The sequence below is a fragment of the Ursus maritimus genome, unplaced genomic scaffold (assembly GCF_017311325.1).
Source record: "Ursus maritimus isolate PB19 unplaced genomic scaffold, ASM1731132v1 scaffold_14, whole genome shotgun sequence".
In the NCBI taxonomy this organism is placed as follows: domain Eukaryota; kingdom Metazoa; phylum Chordata; class Mammalia; order Carnivora; family Ursidae; genus Ursus; species Ursus maritimus.
The window spans coordinates 47254062-47273756 of NW_024423786.1; the positions used below are offsets into that span (position 1 = coordinate 47254062).

The window sequence follows — 19695 nt, forward strand, 5'->3', positions numbered from 1 at the left end:
CAAAGTTCATAGCAGCATTGTCCACAATAGCTAAATCGAGGAAGAAACCAAGATGCCCTTCAACAGATGACTGGATTAAGAAGATGTGGTCCATATATACAATGGAATATTACTCAGCTATCAAAAAGAACAATTTCTCAACATTTGCTGCAACATGGACGGCACTGGAGGAGATAATGCTAAGTGAAGTAAGTCAAGCAGAAAAAGACAATTATCATATGGTTTCTCTCATTTATGGAACATAAGAAGTAAGAAGATCGGTAGGAGAAGAAAGGGATAAAGAAAGGGGGGGTAATCCGAAGGGGGAATGAAGCATGAGAGACTATGGACTCTGAGAAACAAACTGAGGGCTTCAGAGGGGAGGGCGGTGGAGGAATGGGATAGACTGGTGATGGGTAGTAAGGAGGGCACGTATTGCATGGTGCACTGGGTGTTATACGCAACTAATGAATCATCGAACTTTACATCAAAAAATAAAAAATAAAAATAAAAGAAATAAAAAATTAAAAAAATAAAAACTGACTACTAACCAACAGTAATCAGAACAGTAAGGCACTAGCATAAGGATAGACATACAAACAAGTAAAATAAAGCTGAATGTCCAGAAATAAACCCATACATCTGTGACCAATTGATTGCAATAAGGGATGCGAAGACCATTCAGTGGAAAAGGGAAAGTCTATTCAGCAAATGGTGTTTGCACATCTCGATCACCTCTTGTAGTAGAAGTAAGCTGGAACCCTACCTCACACAACAAACAATTAACTCAAAATGGGTCAAAGACCTACATTTATGAGCTAGAACTAGAATGGCTAGGAGGAAAAACAGGTGTAATCTTCATGGCCTTGGATTTGGCAATGGATTCTTACAAAAGACAACAAATGCACATACAAAAAATAGAGAAAAAGGATTTGATCAAAACATAAGCATCTGTTCATTAAAGTGAAAAGACCATGGAGAAAGTGGAAAGACAATCTATGGAATGGGAGAAAAAATGAGCAAATCATATGTTTCAAAAAATCTACTATAGAATATATAAAGAACTCTTACAGCTCAATAATCAGAAGCCAAACAATGAATTAAAAAATAGGCAAAGGACTTGAATAGATGTGTAGATATAGATAGATAGATGATAGATAGATAGATGATAGATAGATAGATAGATGATAGATAGATAGATAGATAGATGATAGATATAGAGATGTATATGTGTATATATATGTTCAATATTTCTATATATATTGAATATATATATATTCAACAATCACATGAAAAGATGTTAAATATCATTAGTCATTTGGGAAATGCAAATCAAAACCATAGACAGATCACCTAACACACACTAAAAAGGCTATAAGAAAACAAAATATAAGTGCCAAGTGTTGCTGAGAATGTGGATATGGGAACCCCTGTGCGTTGCTGGTGCAGATGTAAAATAGTGCCGCCATTTTGGAAAAAGAGCCTGGTGGATCCTCAAAAAGTTGAACAGAGAGTGACGTCATCACTCAGAAATTCCACCCCTATGTATGTACGCAAAGAGCTGAGAACTGTTATTCAAACAAAAACTTGTCCGCCAATATTTACAGTAACACCCTTCATAATAACCCAAACGTCCGTCAGTGGATGAATGGATACACAAAAAGGGTTGTAGCCACAGTGATGGACTATTATTCAACCATAAAAAGGAAAGAATTACTGCCACGTGCTACAACATGGATTCACCTTGAAAACATGATGCCGTGTGAAAGAAGCCAGACTATAGGGTCACCTATTGCATGATTCTAATGATATGAAATGTCCTGAATAGGAAAATCCAGAGACACAGAAAACAGACTGGGGCTGCCAGGGACCGGGGGAGGGAGAGAGAAGGGACTGCTTACTGGGTACATTATTCATTTTTGGGGTGATGAAAACATTTTAGAAATGGAGGTGATGGTTGTACAACTCTGTGAGTGTTCTAAGTCCCACTGAATTCTACATTTTGTTTAAAATGGTGAGGGAACAAATGAAGGGGGGGAAAGAGGGGGAGATGAACCATGAGAGACTATGGACTCTGGGAAACAATCTTATGGTTTCAGAGGGTGGATGGGTTAGCCCAGTGATGAAGGACACATATTGGGGCACCTGGGTGGCTCAGTCATTAAGCATCTGCCTTCAGCTCAGGGTGTGATCCCAGGGTCCTGGGATCGAGGCCCACATTGGGCTCCCCTGCTGGGAGCCTGCTTCTTCCTCTCCCACTCCCCCTGCTTGTGTTCCCTCTCTCGCTGGCTGTCTCTCTCTGTCAAATAAGTAAACAAAATCTTAAAAAAAAAAAAAGGAGGGCATATACTGCATGGAGCACTGGGTGTTATACGCAAACAATGAATCATGGAACACTACATCAAAAACTAATGAAGTACTGTACGGTGACTAATGTAACATAATAAAAAATATGGTGAATTTTATGTTACCTGAATTTACCTCAATAAAACAAATCATACTTAAATATCAAATATAATTAAATTTACATTCTTCAAAATTAAACAAATAATCTTCTTTTAAAGATGTTTCTATTTTGTTATCTTAATTTCTTCATTATAATTATTTCATCGGCTGATAATTTATATTACAATGAAAATGTGTATGGTTTATATAGTTTTATTCATTTAACATAGTAAATGGCTTATGAGTGCAACCCTGAGATACATGGTCATGTATCTGGTCATGTATCTGTACATGGTCACACTTTCCAGAGACGCTGGGGGAGATGTGCAGCCGGGAACCGCAGAGAAGGAGCCTGGGGCAGACCCCATACTGACCTGTACCTGCAGGTGCACTGAAGTTCACTGGCCCATTGGGCAGAGCCTGGCTCACATCTCTCAGGACATCTTCTAGGCCAACGAGCAGGTTAGTGGCCAGACGGTGCTGCTCTGAGCGGGGCAGGGCCTCCAGGTCCTTAGGGGTCTGCAGCAGCTCATCTACCCCCTGTATGAGGTCCTGGGGGATGGAGACACAGAGCTAGTGAGCATTAAGGCCCTGCCCACTCAGCCCGAGACAACAGACCCTAGAGACTCATTGGTGGTACTGGATCAGATTCTCTAGGTCTTTGGCCCTGGAATCCAGCCACGCAGAAATCAACCCAGTTCACAAATGCCAAAAATGACATCAGCCCAGTGTCCAGAAACAGCAAGAAGAAGTGACTTGTGGGTGCATGGGGGTGTCTCACAATGAGTGGGAATGCCTGCATGTCTGCTCTTCCCACCCACGCTGGGAGAGGAGGGGCCTCAGAGAGGAAGCCATCATGTTGGGGCTGCCTCCTCCCAGGCCAAACTTCCCAGGCCTCTGTGGGACGCCTCCACCTTGCCTCTCCTGGGATGTGCCTTACCTGGATGGTGCTCTTAGCCAAGGCTGGCTTGAAGTCTTGGCGCAGATCTTGGACTCTTTCAAAGAAGCGGGAGAGTCTCTGGGATAGAGAGACAAGACAGGTCGGAGAGCCTGAATTGTGGGTGGGGGAGCTGGGGGGAAATGGGTGGATCAGGCCGGCTGCACAGAGGGATTCCTGGCCACTCACCGGGCTCTGAATTCCAGGGGGTGGGGTCCAGGTGGGGAAGGATATCTCTGCAGGGGATAGAACACCACTCATTAGGTGCCACAGTGTGTGTGCCTGTGTCCGGGGCGGGGTCAGGGGTCAGGTCAGACCAGGTACCTTCACAGATGGTGTTGGGCTGCTTATCCTGGAATCCGGATTTGGGCTCCCAGCCCCGGAGGCAGCGGCACTTGTACGAGCCCACGGTGTTGATGCAGACGGTGGAGTTATGGCACCTAGGCAGCCCGGAGCTGCACTCGTCCACATCTGGGGACACAGAGATGAGAGTCAGGACCTTTTCCCCTCCGTGCCCTGCCCCCTTTTCCCTGTGTTACTGTCCCCCCTTGGCTGGAGGCGATAACACCTGCTGACCCCACACCCTGCTGATGCCGTGGTTACGGGAAGTATGCGGAGCCTGACAGGTGGCACGTGAGCCCTGTACAGAAGTGCAGGTTGTGAATATAGAAATACCTTTGTCCCAGGTAGTAATTAGCTGCTGCCTGGAGTCTCTAAGGAGCCTGCTCCTCGGTACCCCAGCTCCTTCCCCGGAACCCCCCAGATCTCTTCCCATCCAGCCTCAAAAGAATTAATGCCTGGCTCAGCAGGGCACCCCCAGGGCTCATTCTGCTTGGTTTGTGTGGGTGCCACTGACTATGTGATCAGATGTTCTGAGTGTGGGTCTGGGATGTGGCATCTGAGCTCTGCACCTTCACAGACGGTGTTGTTTGGGCCATTGGGGAACCCAGGGACCGGCTTCCAGCCAGGGTGGCAGCGGCACTAATAGCCCCCAATGTTGTTGAGGCAGTGGGTGGAGGTGTGGAATGGGTTCTGCCCCGACGTGCATTCATTCACATCTGAGGACAAAGCCAGAGGGTCAGTGTCCCCTCCACTCACCACAGCCCTTCTCACTGCCCCTTCTCTCGGATTCCCTATACTTCCACCAAGGACGGACACACACACACACACACACACACACACACACACACACACACACCACGTACCAGCCACCTAGCCTGTCAAGAAACAACTTTATGATAGCATTTTCTATTGTAAAAACCCCATAATCTCAGATTCTCCCTGCAGGATGAACAGGGTAGAACCATGTATGTGTGTGTCACCCAGACAAAGCTGAGACCCTTCCCAATCATGAAGATTAGACTAGGTATCGGGGTCAGGGAGTGGGGAGGCTGGGGTGGGCCTCTAACCAGGGAGGCTGTGACATTGGGCTGCCTACATGTTGAGTCAGAGGATGGGTAATGGCACCACTGCTGTCCCAAACTGCACCCGTGTCCTTATTAGAACGATCCCAGAGGTTCAGCCCTGCGTGCCCAGCCCAGGTTCCCAGTCTCCTCACTGCCTGCACTGAGCTTACACCGGTCCTGAAAGTACTGCTGTCTCTCTACTCCTTATGGCAGTTTCCTTCAAGATGAGCTCAACAGAGACAGTATCCTCCTTTTCAGGCAAAAACTATGGCAAAGGGGAAACTGAGTCATGGGAGCTGCACTTCCCATTGAAGGCTCTTACTCATTTCCTCCTCAACTGGGGACTGAGGTTCCCCTTCTCAGAGCTAGAAGTGACACTTCGTGCTGGAATATGACAGACGAGGAGGGGCAAGTGTGGGGGTGCACAGAGAGGCAGGGGACTCCATAAGGGAATCCCAGGCTCAGAAGGCCCTCTTGTCTCCCTGCCCTGTGGTGGAATCTTCTGGAGAGGTGAGCCCTTGCAGGTGTAACTGCCCTGGGAGTTGATGTAGATGCCGTGGCTTTTACAGACTCTGGGTTTCAGCTGACATTCGTCCACGTCTGCAGGGAGAAGGAGAGGATGATGGGTGCTTGCACTTTTTTCCCGGGATAGAAGCATCTGGAAGGCCCCACTGTCTCTTCCCTGGTGAGTGGCTGCCTTTTCTAATTCACATGGAGGTGTGCTATGGGCGAGCATGATGGCCCAGATGTTCTGCTGTTCAGATGTTGCCAGAGGAGGTCCAAGTCCTCCCCATCTGCCAGCTCTGGTTCCTTCAGCCTCTCTGGGCAGCTTCCAGGTAGGGTAGAGACATCATGACTACCTGTGTCCCAGACCAAGAACTTGGACAAATCCAGGATGGCTCTTCCTGGGAACCAAGTGCAAGGGAAATCCTGTGTTCCCCAAGCAGGACCATCTTGGCTCCCAGTGATGGCTTTTGTCCTAATTTCCCAGAGCCATTGCTTGCTGCCTGAGTTGCCATTGGAATCCCGGTGATACTAGCAGGACAGCTTGCTCTCATCCACACTGTCTCTGAGACTCCAGCTCCATGGAGATGGATCAAGACCCATACCCGAGCCAGGCTTCTCAAGGAGAAGGCTTTCTACAGAGGGGAATGAAGATGATGCCAGCCAGTTCAGAGCCACCCAGAGAGTGGACACCAAGCTGAGGAGGACAGTGGGGACTGATGTTCAGACAAGCAGCCTTGGGGTGATGGAGGTGACTTTTTCTGATTCCCATGAAGGCATGCTTGGACTGGCAGGAAGTGGTGAGAATCCACATCTGAGCAGGGCAAGTGGTGAGCAAGGGCTGATTGGCTGGAATAGAGAATGGGAGCTGATGGCAAGGGGTGGCAGGGGTTTCTGTCTTCTTGGCCATGTGTCCCTGTGGGCCCTGCCAGGTGGGCTCAGCCTTCATCTTCTGTCCCCAAGTAGTCTGAGTCAACATGGGCCCTAGGTCAACCCCCTTGGAAGAGTGTCAGGCTTGAGTCAATGGTCCCCAATTTGCCCTTTCTTGCCATTTGTTCCAGATAAGACCCTCTTCCATTCACCTGAATCTGAAGTGGGTGGGGTGGTCCACATCACCATTCCCACACTTAACACAACAACCTCCCAGATCCTGGTCATTCAGTTTGCCACAGGTCAGTGAATGGAAATTATTGGGGGCAATCAGGCAGAGCCTTACACAGGGAACTAGATGGAGGCCTAGATGAAAAGCCAAGTCAAGGTGGAGGAAGCATCTTCTCCAGGCGGTGTTGTTGGCCAGGGTCAGGGCCGGCTGGGGAAGATGGTCCCACCCTTGAATCTCCTTCTTCCCATGTTTCTGCACAGGGTCCTTTGATTCCTCATGGCCCAGGGGTCTGAGAGAGCTCTCAGTGCTGCCAAGCCCATGTGGGACCCAGTGGGGTCAGGATTCATCATGGTAGTCACTGATGATGGTGAAGATTGGATATTGTGTTGGAAGACACATGCTCTCAACTTGTAAAGTATATGATGCCATCTCTCTCTTTTGCTTTATGCAAATAAGATGCCAACTAGGTATTTGCCCAAATATATAAAAATACTGATTCAAAGGGATGCATGCACCCTGTGTTTATAGCAGCATTATCAACAATAGCCAAACTATGCAAAGTGCCCAAATGTCCATCAACTGAAGAATGTATAAGGAAGATGTGATATATATATCCAATGGATTATTAGTCAGTCATAAAAAAGAATGAAATCTTGCCATTTGCAATGATATGGATGGAGCTAGAGTATATTATGCTAAGTGAAATAAGTCAGTCAGAGAAAGACAAATACCATATGATTTCATTCATATTTAAGAAACAAAATAGATGAATATGGAGAGGAAAAAAAGAGAGGCAAACCAGGAAACAGACTATTAACTATAGAAAACAAACTGCTGGTTACCAGGGGGAAATGAGGGGAGATGGACGAAATAGGTGATGGGGATGAAGGCAGGCATGTGTCTGGTGAGCACTGGGTGTTATATAGAGGTGATGAATCACCAAATTCTACACCTGAAACTAATATACACTGTACAGTAATGAAACTAGATGCTGGTTCTTTGAAAGAATTAGTAAGATCAATAAACCACTGGACAGACTTATCCAAAAGAAAAGAGAAAGGACCCAACTTAATAAAATTATGAATTAAAGGGGAGAGATCACGACTAACATCAAGGAAATAGAAACAATCATTAAAAACTATCAACAACTATATACCAATAAATTAAGCAACCTGGAAGAAAGGGATGCCTTCCTGGAAATCTATAAACTACCATACCGAAACAGGAAGAAATTGACTAAATAGACTGATTAATCATGAAGAGATTGAAGCAGTGATCAAAAACCTCCCCTCCAAAAAAAAAACAAAAAACAAAAACAAAAATCTCCAAAAACAAGAGTCCAGGGCCTGATGGATTCCTTGGGGAATTCTACGAAACATTCAAAGAAGAGATAATACCTATTCTCCTGAAGCTGATTCAAAAAATATAAACAGAAGGAAAGCTTCTAAACTCATTCTATGAGGCCATTATTACCTTGATCCCAAAACCAGGCAAAAAGCCCATCAAAAAGGAGAATTATGCACCAATATCCCTGATGAATATGGATGCCAAAATTAGCAACAAGATCCTAGCTAGAAGAATGCAATAGTACATTAAAAGGATAATCCACCACGACCACACGGGATTCATCCCTGGGATGCAAGGATGGTTCAACAATCACAAATCCATCAGTGTGATAGATCACATTAATAAAAGACAAGAATCATATGGTCCTCCCAATTGATGCAGAAAAAGCATTTGACAAAATACAGCATCCTTTCCTGATCGAAACACTTCAGAGTGTAGAGATAGAGGGAACATTCCTCAATTTCATAAAAACCATCTATGAAAAGCCTACAGAGAATATCATTCTCAATGGGGAAAAGCTGAAAGCCTTTCCCCTAAAATCAGGAACACAGTAAGGATGCCCACTCTCACCATTATTGTTCAACATAGTACTAGAAGTCCTAGCAGCACCAATCAGACAACAAAAAGAAATAAAATGTATTCAAATTGGCAAAGAAGAAGTCAAACTCTCTCTCTTCACAGATGACATGATACTTTATGTGGAAAACCCAAAACACTCCACCCCCAAACTACTAGAACTCATACAGCAATTTAGTAACGTGGCAGGATACAAAATCAATGCACAGAAATCAGTTGCATTTCTATACACTAACAATGAGACTGAAGAAAGAGAAATTAGGGAATTGATTCCATTTACAATAGCACCAAAAACCATAAGATATTTTGGAATAAACCTAACCAAAGAGGTAAAGGATCTATACTCTAGAAACTACAGAACACTGATGAAAGACATTGAAGAAGACACAAAAAGATGGAAAAACATTCCATGCTCATGGATCAGAAGAATAAACATAGTTAAAATGTCTGTGCTACCCAGAGCAATCTCTACTTTCAATGCCATCCCAATCAAAATACCAATGACATTTTGCAAAGCACTGAAACAAACAACCCTAAAATTTGTGTGGAACCAGAAAAGACCCCAATCACCAAAGCAATGTTGAAAAAGAAAAAAAGAGCCGGCGGTATCATGATGCCTGATTTCAAGCTATACTACAAACCTGTGATCATCAAGACAGCATGGTACTGGCGCAAAAACAGACACATAGATCAAAGGAACAGAATAGAGAGCCCGGATATGGACCATCAACTCTTTGGTCAACTAATCTTTGACAAAGCAGGAAAAAACATCCAATGGAAAAAAGACAGTCTCTTCAATACATGCTGCTTGGAAAATTGGACAGCTATGTACAGAAGAATGAAGCTCGACCACTCTCACACCATACACAAAGATAAACTCTAAATGGATGAAAGACCTCGATTGTGAGACAGGAATCCATCAGAATCATAGAGGAGAACATAGGGAGTAACCTCTTCGACATCGGCCACAGCAACTCTTTCATGACACGTCTCCAAAGGCAAGGGAAACAAAAACAAAAATGAACTTTTGGGACTTCATCAAGATAAAAAGCTTCTGCACAGCAAAGGAAACAGTCAGAAAAACTAAGAGGCAACCCACAGAATGGGAGAAGATATTTGCAAATGACACTACAGATAAGGGGCTGGTACCCAAGATCTATAAAGAACTCAAACTCAGCACCCAAAAAACAAATAATCAAATCAAAAAATGGGCAGAAGATATGAACAGACACTTTTCCAATGAAGACATACAAATGGCTAACAGACACATGAAAAAATGTTCAAAATCATTAGCCACCAGGGAAATTCAAATCAAAACCACCTTGAGATACCACCTTACACCAGTTAGAATGGCAAAAATTGACAAGGCAAGAAACAACAAATGTTGGAGAGGATGTGGAGAAAGGAGATCCCTCTTACACTGTTGGTGGGAAAGCAAGTTGGTACAGCCACTTTGGAAAACAGTGTGGAGGTCCCTTAAAAAGTTAAAAATAGAGCTACCATATGACCAAGCAATTGCACTACTGGGTATTTACCCCAAAGATACTGATGTAGTGAAAAGAAGGACCATATGCACCCCAATGTTCATAGCAGCATTGCCCACAATAGCCAAACTATGGAAGGAGCCAAGATGCCCTTCAACAGATGACTAGATAAAGAACATGTGGTCCATACATACAATGGAATATTATTCAGCCATCAGAAAGGATGATTATGCATTTACATCAACATGGGTGGAACTGGAGGAGATTATGCTAAGTGAAATAAGTCAAGCAGAGAAAGACAATTATCATATGGTTTCACTCATTTATGGAACATAAGGAATAACAAGGAGATCGGTAGGAGAAGGAAGGGGAAAATGAAGGGGGGGAATTCAGAGAGGAAGATGAACCATGCGAGACTATGGACTCCAGGAAACAAACTGAGGGTTTTAGAGGGGAAGGGGTGGGGGGATGGGCTAGCCTGGTGATGGGTAATAAGGAAGGCACACATTGCATGGAGCACTGGGTGTTATACGCAAACAACGAATCATGGAACACTACATCAAAAGCTAATGATGTACTGTATGGTGACTAACATATCATAATAATAATTTTTAAAAGTAACAAAAAACTGGAATTTAAATAAAGACTTAAAAATAAAAAGAAAATAAATAAATAGATAAGAGGAAAAAATAAAAGAAGATGCTAGGTGGGCATGGAGGATGTTCCAAAATTACAGAAATGACCCTCTGGAGAAGGTTCTCAGCCTTGGAGTTTGGAAAGGGACAGGATACCAGGTAGGTTCCCAGGACCTTCTCTGATGCCTGGAGAAAGTGGGGTGACTGACCCCAAAACTCATGGATGGGGAGATGGAAGGTGCAGGTGGTTCTTACCTTGACACGTGTTCTCACTCTCATTCCTAAATGTTCTTGCCCCAGAAGCAAGCTCATATCCTGGAATGCATGTGCAGTAGTAGCTGCCCTCTGTGTTCTGGCAGTCTGCGAATTTTCCACAGGACACTGTCGAGGACGGCCCACACTCATTGATGTCTGGAACACAACAGAGCAAAGGGTCACCTCCCAAAGCTGTGAGTTCCCATAGGACAGAGGCCCTGGCCTCCAGCCTGACTCAGCCATAGGGACTGGAGAGAACTCACGTTGCAGGTGGCATTCCTGGGACAGGTCTGAGCTGGAGCCAGCTGCTCTGCATGTCTGCTCATGCTCTGCTCATCCCTGATCTCTGGCTGGGCCCCAGGGCACCTAGACTCAGACACTCTGCTGTGCCATGATGGGGGCTGGAAGGAGGCCTGCACCCCCTTCTGCAGGCCTTGTGCAGTGGACAGAGGCACTGAGTCCCTGCTTGCACTATTGGGGACCTGGGGGTGGGCTCCAGTCAGGGTGACAGTGGCACTGAAGTCCACTCTGGATGCTGAGTCAGTGAAGGGTGTCATGGCTGGAGTCTGTCCAGGGTAACACTCTTTCACAACCGAGGATAAAGCCAGGTGGTCAGGCCCCTGCCCATTGACACTTCCCATTACTCACAGAGGACCAACTACACTCCAGAGTCCTCATCACCTGCTGCTCCAAGCTGCCAATGTCAGGCATTTTCAAGAAGCCACAGGATGTCTCTGGAGGAGTCTTGCTACCTCCAACTAGGGAGGAAGTTTCTCTTATCTGAGCTGTTGCAGATGTGAAATGAGGAAGCAGCATGCAGGTTCTCGCCGCTGAGTCACTGGGGGTGTTTTCTGGTCTCTTATCTCTACCTGTTCTCTACACATGAGAGGAAAGGGTCCCATGAGCCACGTTCATTGAGTATCTCAGGGCCCCACAGAGCAGGGGGTCTGACCAATCACTGGCTAAAAATAAGTTTAATAAGAATAAGCAACTACTGGGTATTTACCCCAAAGATACAGACGTAGTGAAGAGAAGGGCCATATGCACCCCAATGTTCATAGCAACATTGTCCACAATAGCTAAATTGTGGAAGGAGCCAAGATGCCCTTCAACAGATGACTGGATTAAGAAGATGTGGTCCATATATACAATGGAATATTACTCAGCTATCAGAAAGAATGAGTTCTCAACATTTGCTGCAACATGGACGGCACTGGAGGAAATAATGCTAAGTGAAATAAGTCAAGCAGAGAAAGACAACTATCATATGATTTCTCTCATCTATGGAACATAAGAACTAGGAAGATCGGTAGGGGAAGAAAGGGATAAAGAAAGGGGGGGGTAATCAGAAGGGGGAATGAAACATGAGAGACTATGGACTCTGAGAAACAAACTGAGGGCTTCAGAGGGGAGGGGGTGGGGGAATGGGGTAGGCCGGTGATGGGTAGTAAGGAGGGCACGTATTGCATGGTGCACTGGGTGTTATACACAACCAATGAATCATCGAGCCTTACATCAAAAACCGGGGATGCACTGTATGGTGACTAACATAATAAAATAAAAAATCATTATAAAAAAAAAAAAGAAGCAGCAGCTGTGGTCCATATATACAATGGAATATTACTCAGCCATCAAAAAGAACGATCACCCAACATTTGCAGCAACATGGACGGGACTGGAGGAGATGATGCTAAGTGAAATAAGTCAAACAGAGAAAGACAATTATCATATGGTTTCATTCATTTATGGAATGTAAGAAATAGCAGGAAGATCGGTAGGAGAAGGAAGGGAAGAATGAAGGGGGAGTAAACAGAAGGGGTTTGAACCATGAGAGACTATGGATTCTGGGAAACAAACTGAGGGCTTCAGAGAGGAGGGGGGTGGGGGATTGGGATAGGCCAGTGATGGGTATTAAGGAGGGCACGTATTGTATGGAGCACTGGGTGTTATACGCAAGTAATGAATCATGGAACACTACATTAGAAACTAGGGATGTACTGTATGGTGACTAACATAACATAATAAAAAATTATTATTAAAAAAAAAAAACATGTAGCTCTGCTTGCCTCATGGGATTGCTCGAGGAGCGAGGTGGGAAACCATGACTCTGAGGGGGAGGCGTTCCCCTTGAGCTCATGCTAGGAGGAGAGCCTGAGCTTCCAGGCCCTGGGGGTTTCTTCCCTTCTGTTTCTTCCACTACTCTCCCCTTTCTTCATGCTGTGAGAATAACCAGAGTAATAACAGCAGTGACCATAATAGCTTGTGTTTGACAGTCTGCTCTCTGCTAGTCTTCACATGTACTTCACACACGTGAATTTTAAATCTCACTCAAACCATGTAGGGTAGGTACAACAATTATCCCCAATTTACAGACAAGCAAACTGAAGCAGAGAGAAGAGAACATCTTCCCCCCATCACCTCCATCCACCATCTCCAGGCCCCTGCACCACCCAAGCCCCTGTACCTTCACATCTCTCGGAGCCATTGAAGATCACTCCAGATGAGGAATTGAATCCCGGAGAGCAACGACAGTGGGTGCCATTGAAAACAGCGGAGTTCTGAGGGCAATTGCGAGTTGAGTCTATAACAACAGAGGCTGTGAGGGCAGAGACCACAGTCAGAAGGCCCAGGAAATGGAGGGAGCCAGCGGCCAGCTGGGGGTCCAGGACCAGAGGATGGGAGGTGGAAAAAGGAGAGGGATGGCTGCCATTGAAAGAGGAAAAGACAGAAAACTCTGGACATTTGGGGATGTAGAAATGGTTTCTGTTATCTCCAGAAGACCAGAGCCTCAGTGGGGCCTCTGGGTAGACTCACCGCTAATCCACGGGACTGCAGCTCCCAATGACAACAGCAACAGCATCAAAAGTCCTGAGGAAGAAAAAAACAGAGAGATGACAAAGAGAGGAGATGGAGTTCCAGTTTCAACCCTTGTCCTCATGGCCACTGCATCCTGGGAGATGGCTCTGAGGCTGCGGCTCATGGCTCTCCCAAGGCTCTTGTAATGTATGAAGATTTGAGGACCAGTCCTCTTCCCTCCCTCTCCCTGGACTCCCTGAGGAGTCAGTCACTATCAGACACCATCCTTATGGAACCCCCGTGCTACAGGTAAGAGGACAGAATATACACAGGTGATGTCAGGGACACAACTTAGGAATCCCAGCCTCTCCCAGGGGCACCTGGGTGGCTCAGTAGGTTGAGGCCCAACTCTGGCTTTCAATTCAGATCATGATCTCACGGGTCGTGAGACAGAGCTCTGCATCAGGCTCTGTGCTCAGTGGGGAGTCTGCTTGGGATTCGTTCCCTCTTCTTCTCCCTCCCCCTCTCCACCTCTATCTCAAATAAATTAATAAATCTGTTAAAAAGAGGGAAGGGGCGCCTGGGTGGCACAGCGGTTAAGCGTCTGCCTTCGGCTCAGGGCGTGATCCCGGAGTTCTGGGATCGAGCCCCACGTCAGGCTCCTCTGCTATGAGCCTGCTTCTTCCTCTCCCACTCCCCCTGCTTGTGTTCCCGCTCTCACTGGCTGTCTCTCTCTCTGTGTCGAATAAATAAATAAAATCTTAAAAAAAAAAAGAGGGAAAAAAAGAAATTCCACCCTCTCCTGATGAAGGGTGTAAATCTTGCAGCACAAAGTCCTCACATTGGTGTGCTCTGCCCATACCCAGGTCTTTGTTCTCTGGCGATGGCAGAAATCTACCTTGAGGATTTCTCTTCCAGGATCATTACCACTTGTTTAACCCACATGTTTTGGGGCACAGAAGAACAGCATGGGTTTGGGAGTCAGCCAGCCCCAAGTCTGAGTCCCAGCTTGCAGTGGTATTGGCCAGGCAGGGAGCCCAGGAATCACAAGAGGGAGAGCTGATGACAGGTGAGGGATGAGAACTATGGCATTGGCAGTTCAAGTCACCATCTCCTGGTTGAGTGGCCTCTCCAGGTGCAACACCCATGGCTTCTATGGTTCCTTCCAATTAAGCTCCTCACCCTCCTACAGCGCACTGAGGGCATAACCTTTATCTCCCAGTCTGGTCCTGAGTGATGAGTAACTGGACAGAGTTCACGGTATGAAAATTGCTACAGGTGTGAAGAAACCTTCCCTACAGCAATCACCTGGCCACCTGTTAGAGTCTGTCATTCCATTCATGGGAAACAGGATGTTGCTGTGAAGGTGGTTTTTTAAGTGAGATTCACAGTAAAATTAGTAGACTCTGAGTAAAGTGGATTACCTTCTATAATGTGGGTGGGCCTCATCTAATCAGTTGAAGACCTTAGGAGAAAAAAAGACTGATCTCCTCCAAGGAAGAAAGAATTCTGTTTCCAGACTGACTTCAGACTTGACAGAGAGAGATAGCCAGTGAGACAGGGAACACAAGCAGGGGGAGTGGGAGAGGAAGCAGCAGGCTCCTAGCGGAGAAGCCTGATGTGGGGCTCGATCCCAGAATGCTGGGATCACGCCCTGAGCCAAAGGCAGATGCTTAACGACTGAGCCACACTTCAGACTTGAGATGCAACATCAATGTCCCTGGAAACATCCCTGGGTTTCCAGCCTGACCTACAGATTTTGGACTTTCCAACAATAACAATCTCATAAACTGATATCTTAAACTAACACATTCTCTCTCATCTCTCTATACACACAAACAAACACACACATACACACACACACACATCTACATTTCTATACATATACGTACATATACATGTACACATATATAGAAACTAGTGATTCTCTTTCTCTGGAAAACCTGGTTTAATACCGTCCATATAGAAAGTTCTGATAAGTCCCCAAGTTTGTCCTAGAAATAAGTCCCACCAACTTTCTTCTTTGAGAACTTAATAGAACTGACTTAATACCATTCTTAAAATTTCTTCCCTGCTCTCCCTTACAGAGATAGTGGGGAAAAAAAACAGAAATAGAGCAAATCTCAGAAATAAAGCAAAGAACAGAGAAACTTCTCAAACTGGATAAAGTTCCCAGGTAGCTTTAGTTGCCCTATCACCATTGTTGTAGTTCTGCCTACCTGGCAGCAACCTCAGATGCCCATTCCTCATGGTGCAGACACCAGCAAGCCCAGCTACAGAGGATGCCACCTGGTCTTCGTCTGGGTGTGCTGAAAAGACTTCCTGTTTACTTAAGTCTCAGATGAGCTACTTAGTAAAATGCTGGTCTGGATGCTTCTTTCCCCTGTGTTTCCCCATCATGTATTTCTCTGAAACTCACACTTCTCTTTTTAAGTATTTCCTTAGCATTTCTAGCAATCCTACTGAAAGCCTCTTTGATGGTTTCTAGTTTTGATACAGGAAGACCTCCCCAACATGAAGATAATCCCACTAGTATTTGGCCCCTATGAGGTCTATCATTCACAGTGAACAGATCGTTTTTTTATCCATTGATTACCTCGTCACAGACATATTTATTTTTAAGTTTTATTTTGAAATAAACATAGATTGACAGGAAGTTTCAAAAACAATTGCTAGAGGTCCTTCCCTTGGTTTCCAACAAAAGATACATGTTATGTATTTATGTATTCGTATGTAACGATTGTCAGATAACTAAACCAAGAAATTGACAACAGCACAATGGAGTGTATAGTTCTGTGACATTTTATCAGATGCATTGATTCCTGTAACTGTCATTGCAATAAAGTAGATAAGTATCCAGTCACCACAAAGCTCTGCGTCATGCGACACCAACATCCCTAAACCCTGGCAAGTCTAGAACTAATTTGTTTCTATTCTTCAACAATACTCAACACAGTCTGAGATTCACATTCATTAATAAAGAAGAATGTTCCTGATATGTTTTAAAAGATGAGAAAAACACCTAAAATGTTTCACTAATCTCTGGAGGAATTATGGTGATTTTCTTTGCATTTTTACATCTTCTTTGTTTTCCCCATGTCCATGTGCATTAGTCTGCGAGAGCTACCATAATAATATAGTATTAACAAGGTAGCTTAAACCACAGAAATTTATTTTCTCAAATTGTTTCTAGAAGCTGGATTCTAAGGTCAAGGTGCCAGGAGGATTGCTTTCTGGTGAGGGCTCTCTCGTGACTTGTAGATGGCTGCCTGCTATCTGTGTGTCCTCGTACGATCTTTCCTCTGGGAGTGGAGAGAGAGTGGGAGGGATGGAGGGAAGGAGGTAGGGGGAAGGATAGAAAGAGAGAGGGAGGAACAGAGGGAATGCGAGATCACTGGTGTCCTCTAGTTTCAAAGCCAGAGCTCTTCACTCTGCATCGCCCCGGCCTCATGCAGGCACTGCCCTGTCTCCACCACTCCTCCTCTGGCCTGTATGCCCTTGAAAAACTGCTTCTGTGCTGCTCCCAGGACTGAAGACTGAATGCCTCACAACCTTGGATGTGTCCGTCCATCACCCTGAAGCCTCTGTACACTGAGAACCCACCATGGGATTGCTGAAGATCTCCCCAGAGGGAAATATGAATCTGAATAACCGCAACAGGCAGGAGCACTGAGAGGTATGGAGTCAGAAGGGCACCTCCAACCACAGACACTATGGGGATGGAGACCATGCTCAGAAGCCCCAGGGAATGGAGGATGCCAGCTGCCAGCTGGGGACCAGAGAATGGAGGAGGGGAACGTTAGCTGCTACTAGAAGAGGAAGAGTTCAGGAAACTCTAGACATTTGAGGACGAAGAAAGTTTCTCTGATCTCCAGAGGAAGACCATATCTGAGGCTCATTCACAGAATAAGCCTCCTCTTCCTGGCTCTCCCCCTTGTAGTGAAGGAATCCAGACCCCAAACTGGCATGCCGTCTGTCACTCCTGGGCCAGCTGGGCAGGCTCACCTCCAGGGCTCAGGGCTGCAGCTCCCAAGGGGAACAGCAGCAGCACCGACAGTCCTGGGGCCGGAAGAGTAGTGAATGAGAGGAGTCAAGCTCCAATGGAACTCTTGTCCATATGGCCACTGCCCCCACACTAGCTGGCTCTGGCCGTACAGCCCCCAGCTTTGCAGCAGAATCCCAGAGGCTCCCCCGACCAGGCTCCCACACTTTGCATGGAGTCTTGGGCTCCATGTCTCTCTTCCATCTCCTGGGACACCCTGAGGAATCAGTCACCAACAGCCACAAGCCCTCATGAAACCCCAGGTGCTACCAGTAAGGAGACAGAGTATACGCCAACAGCTGACGCCAGGTGCACAACTTTCAAACCCCAACCTCCAGGCACCTGGGTGGCTCAGCTGGTGAAGCGTCTGACTTTGACTGGGGTCATGATCTCGGGGTCCTGGGATTGAGCCCCACATCGGGCTCCCTGCTCAGTGGGGAGTCTGCTTCTCCCTTTGCCTCTGCTCTCCCCCGTGTTCGTGTATGCTCTCTCAGATAAATAAAATCTTTTAAAAGACAAAAAAAAAAAAAAAAAAAAAACCTCCAACCTCTCCAGCAGGGGGGTAAATTTTAAAGAAAAAGTCCTCAGATTGGTCTGCCATTGCCCAGCACTAGACCATAGTAGAAATCTGCTTTCTCGTTCAGGATTCCTCTCCCCCGGATTACTGGTCTCTCTGTTCCAGGACATAAAGGTGAAGAGTGGGTTTTGACATCAGCCCCAAATGTAGAGTCCTCATTCGTCCCCTTATATGGAACTTTAGTTTCACCACTTACATTTTGAATCTCAGTTTGCTCAATTGTAAAATGGGTATAATGAAAATGACAATTGAATGTCATTATTATAGAAGTCTGCTCTCAGGAGTGAGATGTTAAAATAGCTAAAAGGAAAAAGGAAAAGCAGCCTTTCCTCCCTTTCTCTACAATTCGTTCTTGACCTGAGACACTCCTGTATATGAGTCGCACTCAAGGATCTGGCCCTAAATGACTCTCTTGGCCTGGCTCTCCCGTGTGGACAGGATTCCTTCCTTTTCACTGGCTGCCCTTTTCCCCAGGAATGCTCCTGCCTCTCCCTGTGTGTCACAGCATGAGGTTCCGGGGGGGGGGGGGGGGGGACAAACAAGACGGCCTGAGTACAGCCCCAACTCTGACACTTTTCAACTGTGATATTGGGCAAGCGTCAGTTTTCTATCTGCAAACTGGGAATTTTCAGAGTCCCTACTCATACGTGAGTCCCTAACTGTACACATGGAGGAGAGGGCCGGGCACATAGTAAGTGATTCATAAGTGTTAGGCTTTTGTTCTATCCTCCTTGGGTCCCTTTATTACCGATCAGTGCAGCCCAAATCAAATATCGTCACTGTAACTTTCTTTTTGCAGAAAGTTACCATTTTATTCACATTGTAGTATATATTCATTAACTGAAAATCAAACTTCAGGATCTGGAAATGAGGGGGAGGAGTTGAGATGGTGAAGGAGTAAGGGACCTTTAGTTGTCTTGGCGCTTGAATACACCTAGATAGATATCAAATCATTTGGAACACCTGAAAATCAATAGGAGATCTGAGAAAAGAAATGTTGCAATCTGAGGAAGGGAGTTAAGATGGCGGAGGAGTAGGAGACCCCTTTTTCAGCCGGTCCCCTGAGTCGAGCTGGATAGGTACCAGACCAGCCTAAATAACCACGGAATCAGCCTGAGACGCAGGATGATGCATCTGGAACTCTACAAATGAACATCTCCAGCGCTGAGTATTGAGGTACGAAGAGGGGAGCTGTAAACCGTGCACGGATATCGGAAGATAAACGGAAGGGGGAGGGAGCCGCCGCGTTTGGGCTCCGGGAAGCGGCAGCCACCTGCACGGGGGAGCGGGCGGACTCACAGAGGGCACCCGCGAGAGAGCGGACTGAGACCGGTGAGCCGGGAACGCGCGCGCCACCAGGCATCTCCCGGAACACCGGAATCCCGGTGTGCTCACGGGATCCAGACTGAGACCGGGAGCTCCCGGAGCGCGCGCGGGGCGGCTGGCGGCTGGCGGGCCACCTGCACAGGGGAGCGGGCGGACTCGCGGTCGGCCCCGCTAAACAGCAGACTGAGACCCTGAACCGGGTGCGCGCGCCAGCAGGCTTCTCACGAAACTCCGCAATTGAGGTGTGCTCACCGGGCATAGACTGAGACCGGGAGACCCGGGAG

General features: G+C 46.3%; 2 protein-coding genes across 4 annotated transcripts in view; both read right to left on the reverse strand.

Annotated features, from left to right (window-relative positions):
- The window catches only part of LOC103682108 (adhesion G protein-coupled receptor E2-like), a 48026-nt gene extending 32207 nt beyond the window's left edge, over positions 1-15819 (reverse strand). Inside the window, exons 1-8 of one of the 2 annotated variants that reach the window (XM_008711695.2) lie at positions 15686-15819; positions 13485-13538; positions 13135-13251; positions 10671-10826; positions 3686-3832; positions 3551-3597; positions 3365-3442; positions 2799-2976 (exon numbers count right to left, since the gene is read on the reverse strand). In XM_008711695.2, the coding sequence (XP_008709917.2) occupies positions 2799-2976; positions 3365-3442; positions 3551-3597; positions 3686-3832; positions 10671-10826; positions 13135-13251; positions 13485-13538; positions 15686-15716 (808 nt within the window). In that variant the 5' untranslated portion in view covers positions 15717-15819. Of the gene's footprint in view, positions 1-2798; positions 2977-3364; positions 3443-3550; positions 3598-3685; positions 3833-10670; positions 10827-13134; positions 13267-13484; positions 13539-15685 lie in introns of both variants that reach the window. The other variant, XM_008711694.2, reaches the window with a different exon arrangement.
- The window catches only part of LOC103682119 (adhesion G protein-coupled receptor E2-like), a 60634-nt gene continuing 54111 nt past the window's right edge, over positions 13173-19695 (reverse strand). The window contains exons 20-21 of one of the 2 annotated variants that reach the window (XM_040629161.1): positions 13485-13538; positions 13173-13251 (exon numbers count right to left, since the gene is read on the reverse strand). In XM_040629161.1, the coding sequence (XP_040485095.1) occupies positions 13530-13538 (9 nt within the window). In that variant the 3' untranslated portion in view covers positions 13173-13251; positions 13485-13529. Of the gene's footprint in view, positions 13267-13484; positions 13539-19695 lie in introns of both variants that reach the window. The other variant, XM_040629159.1, reaches the window with a different exon arrangement.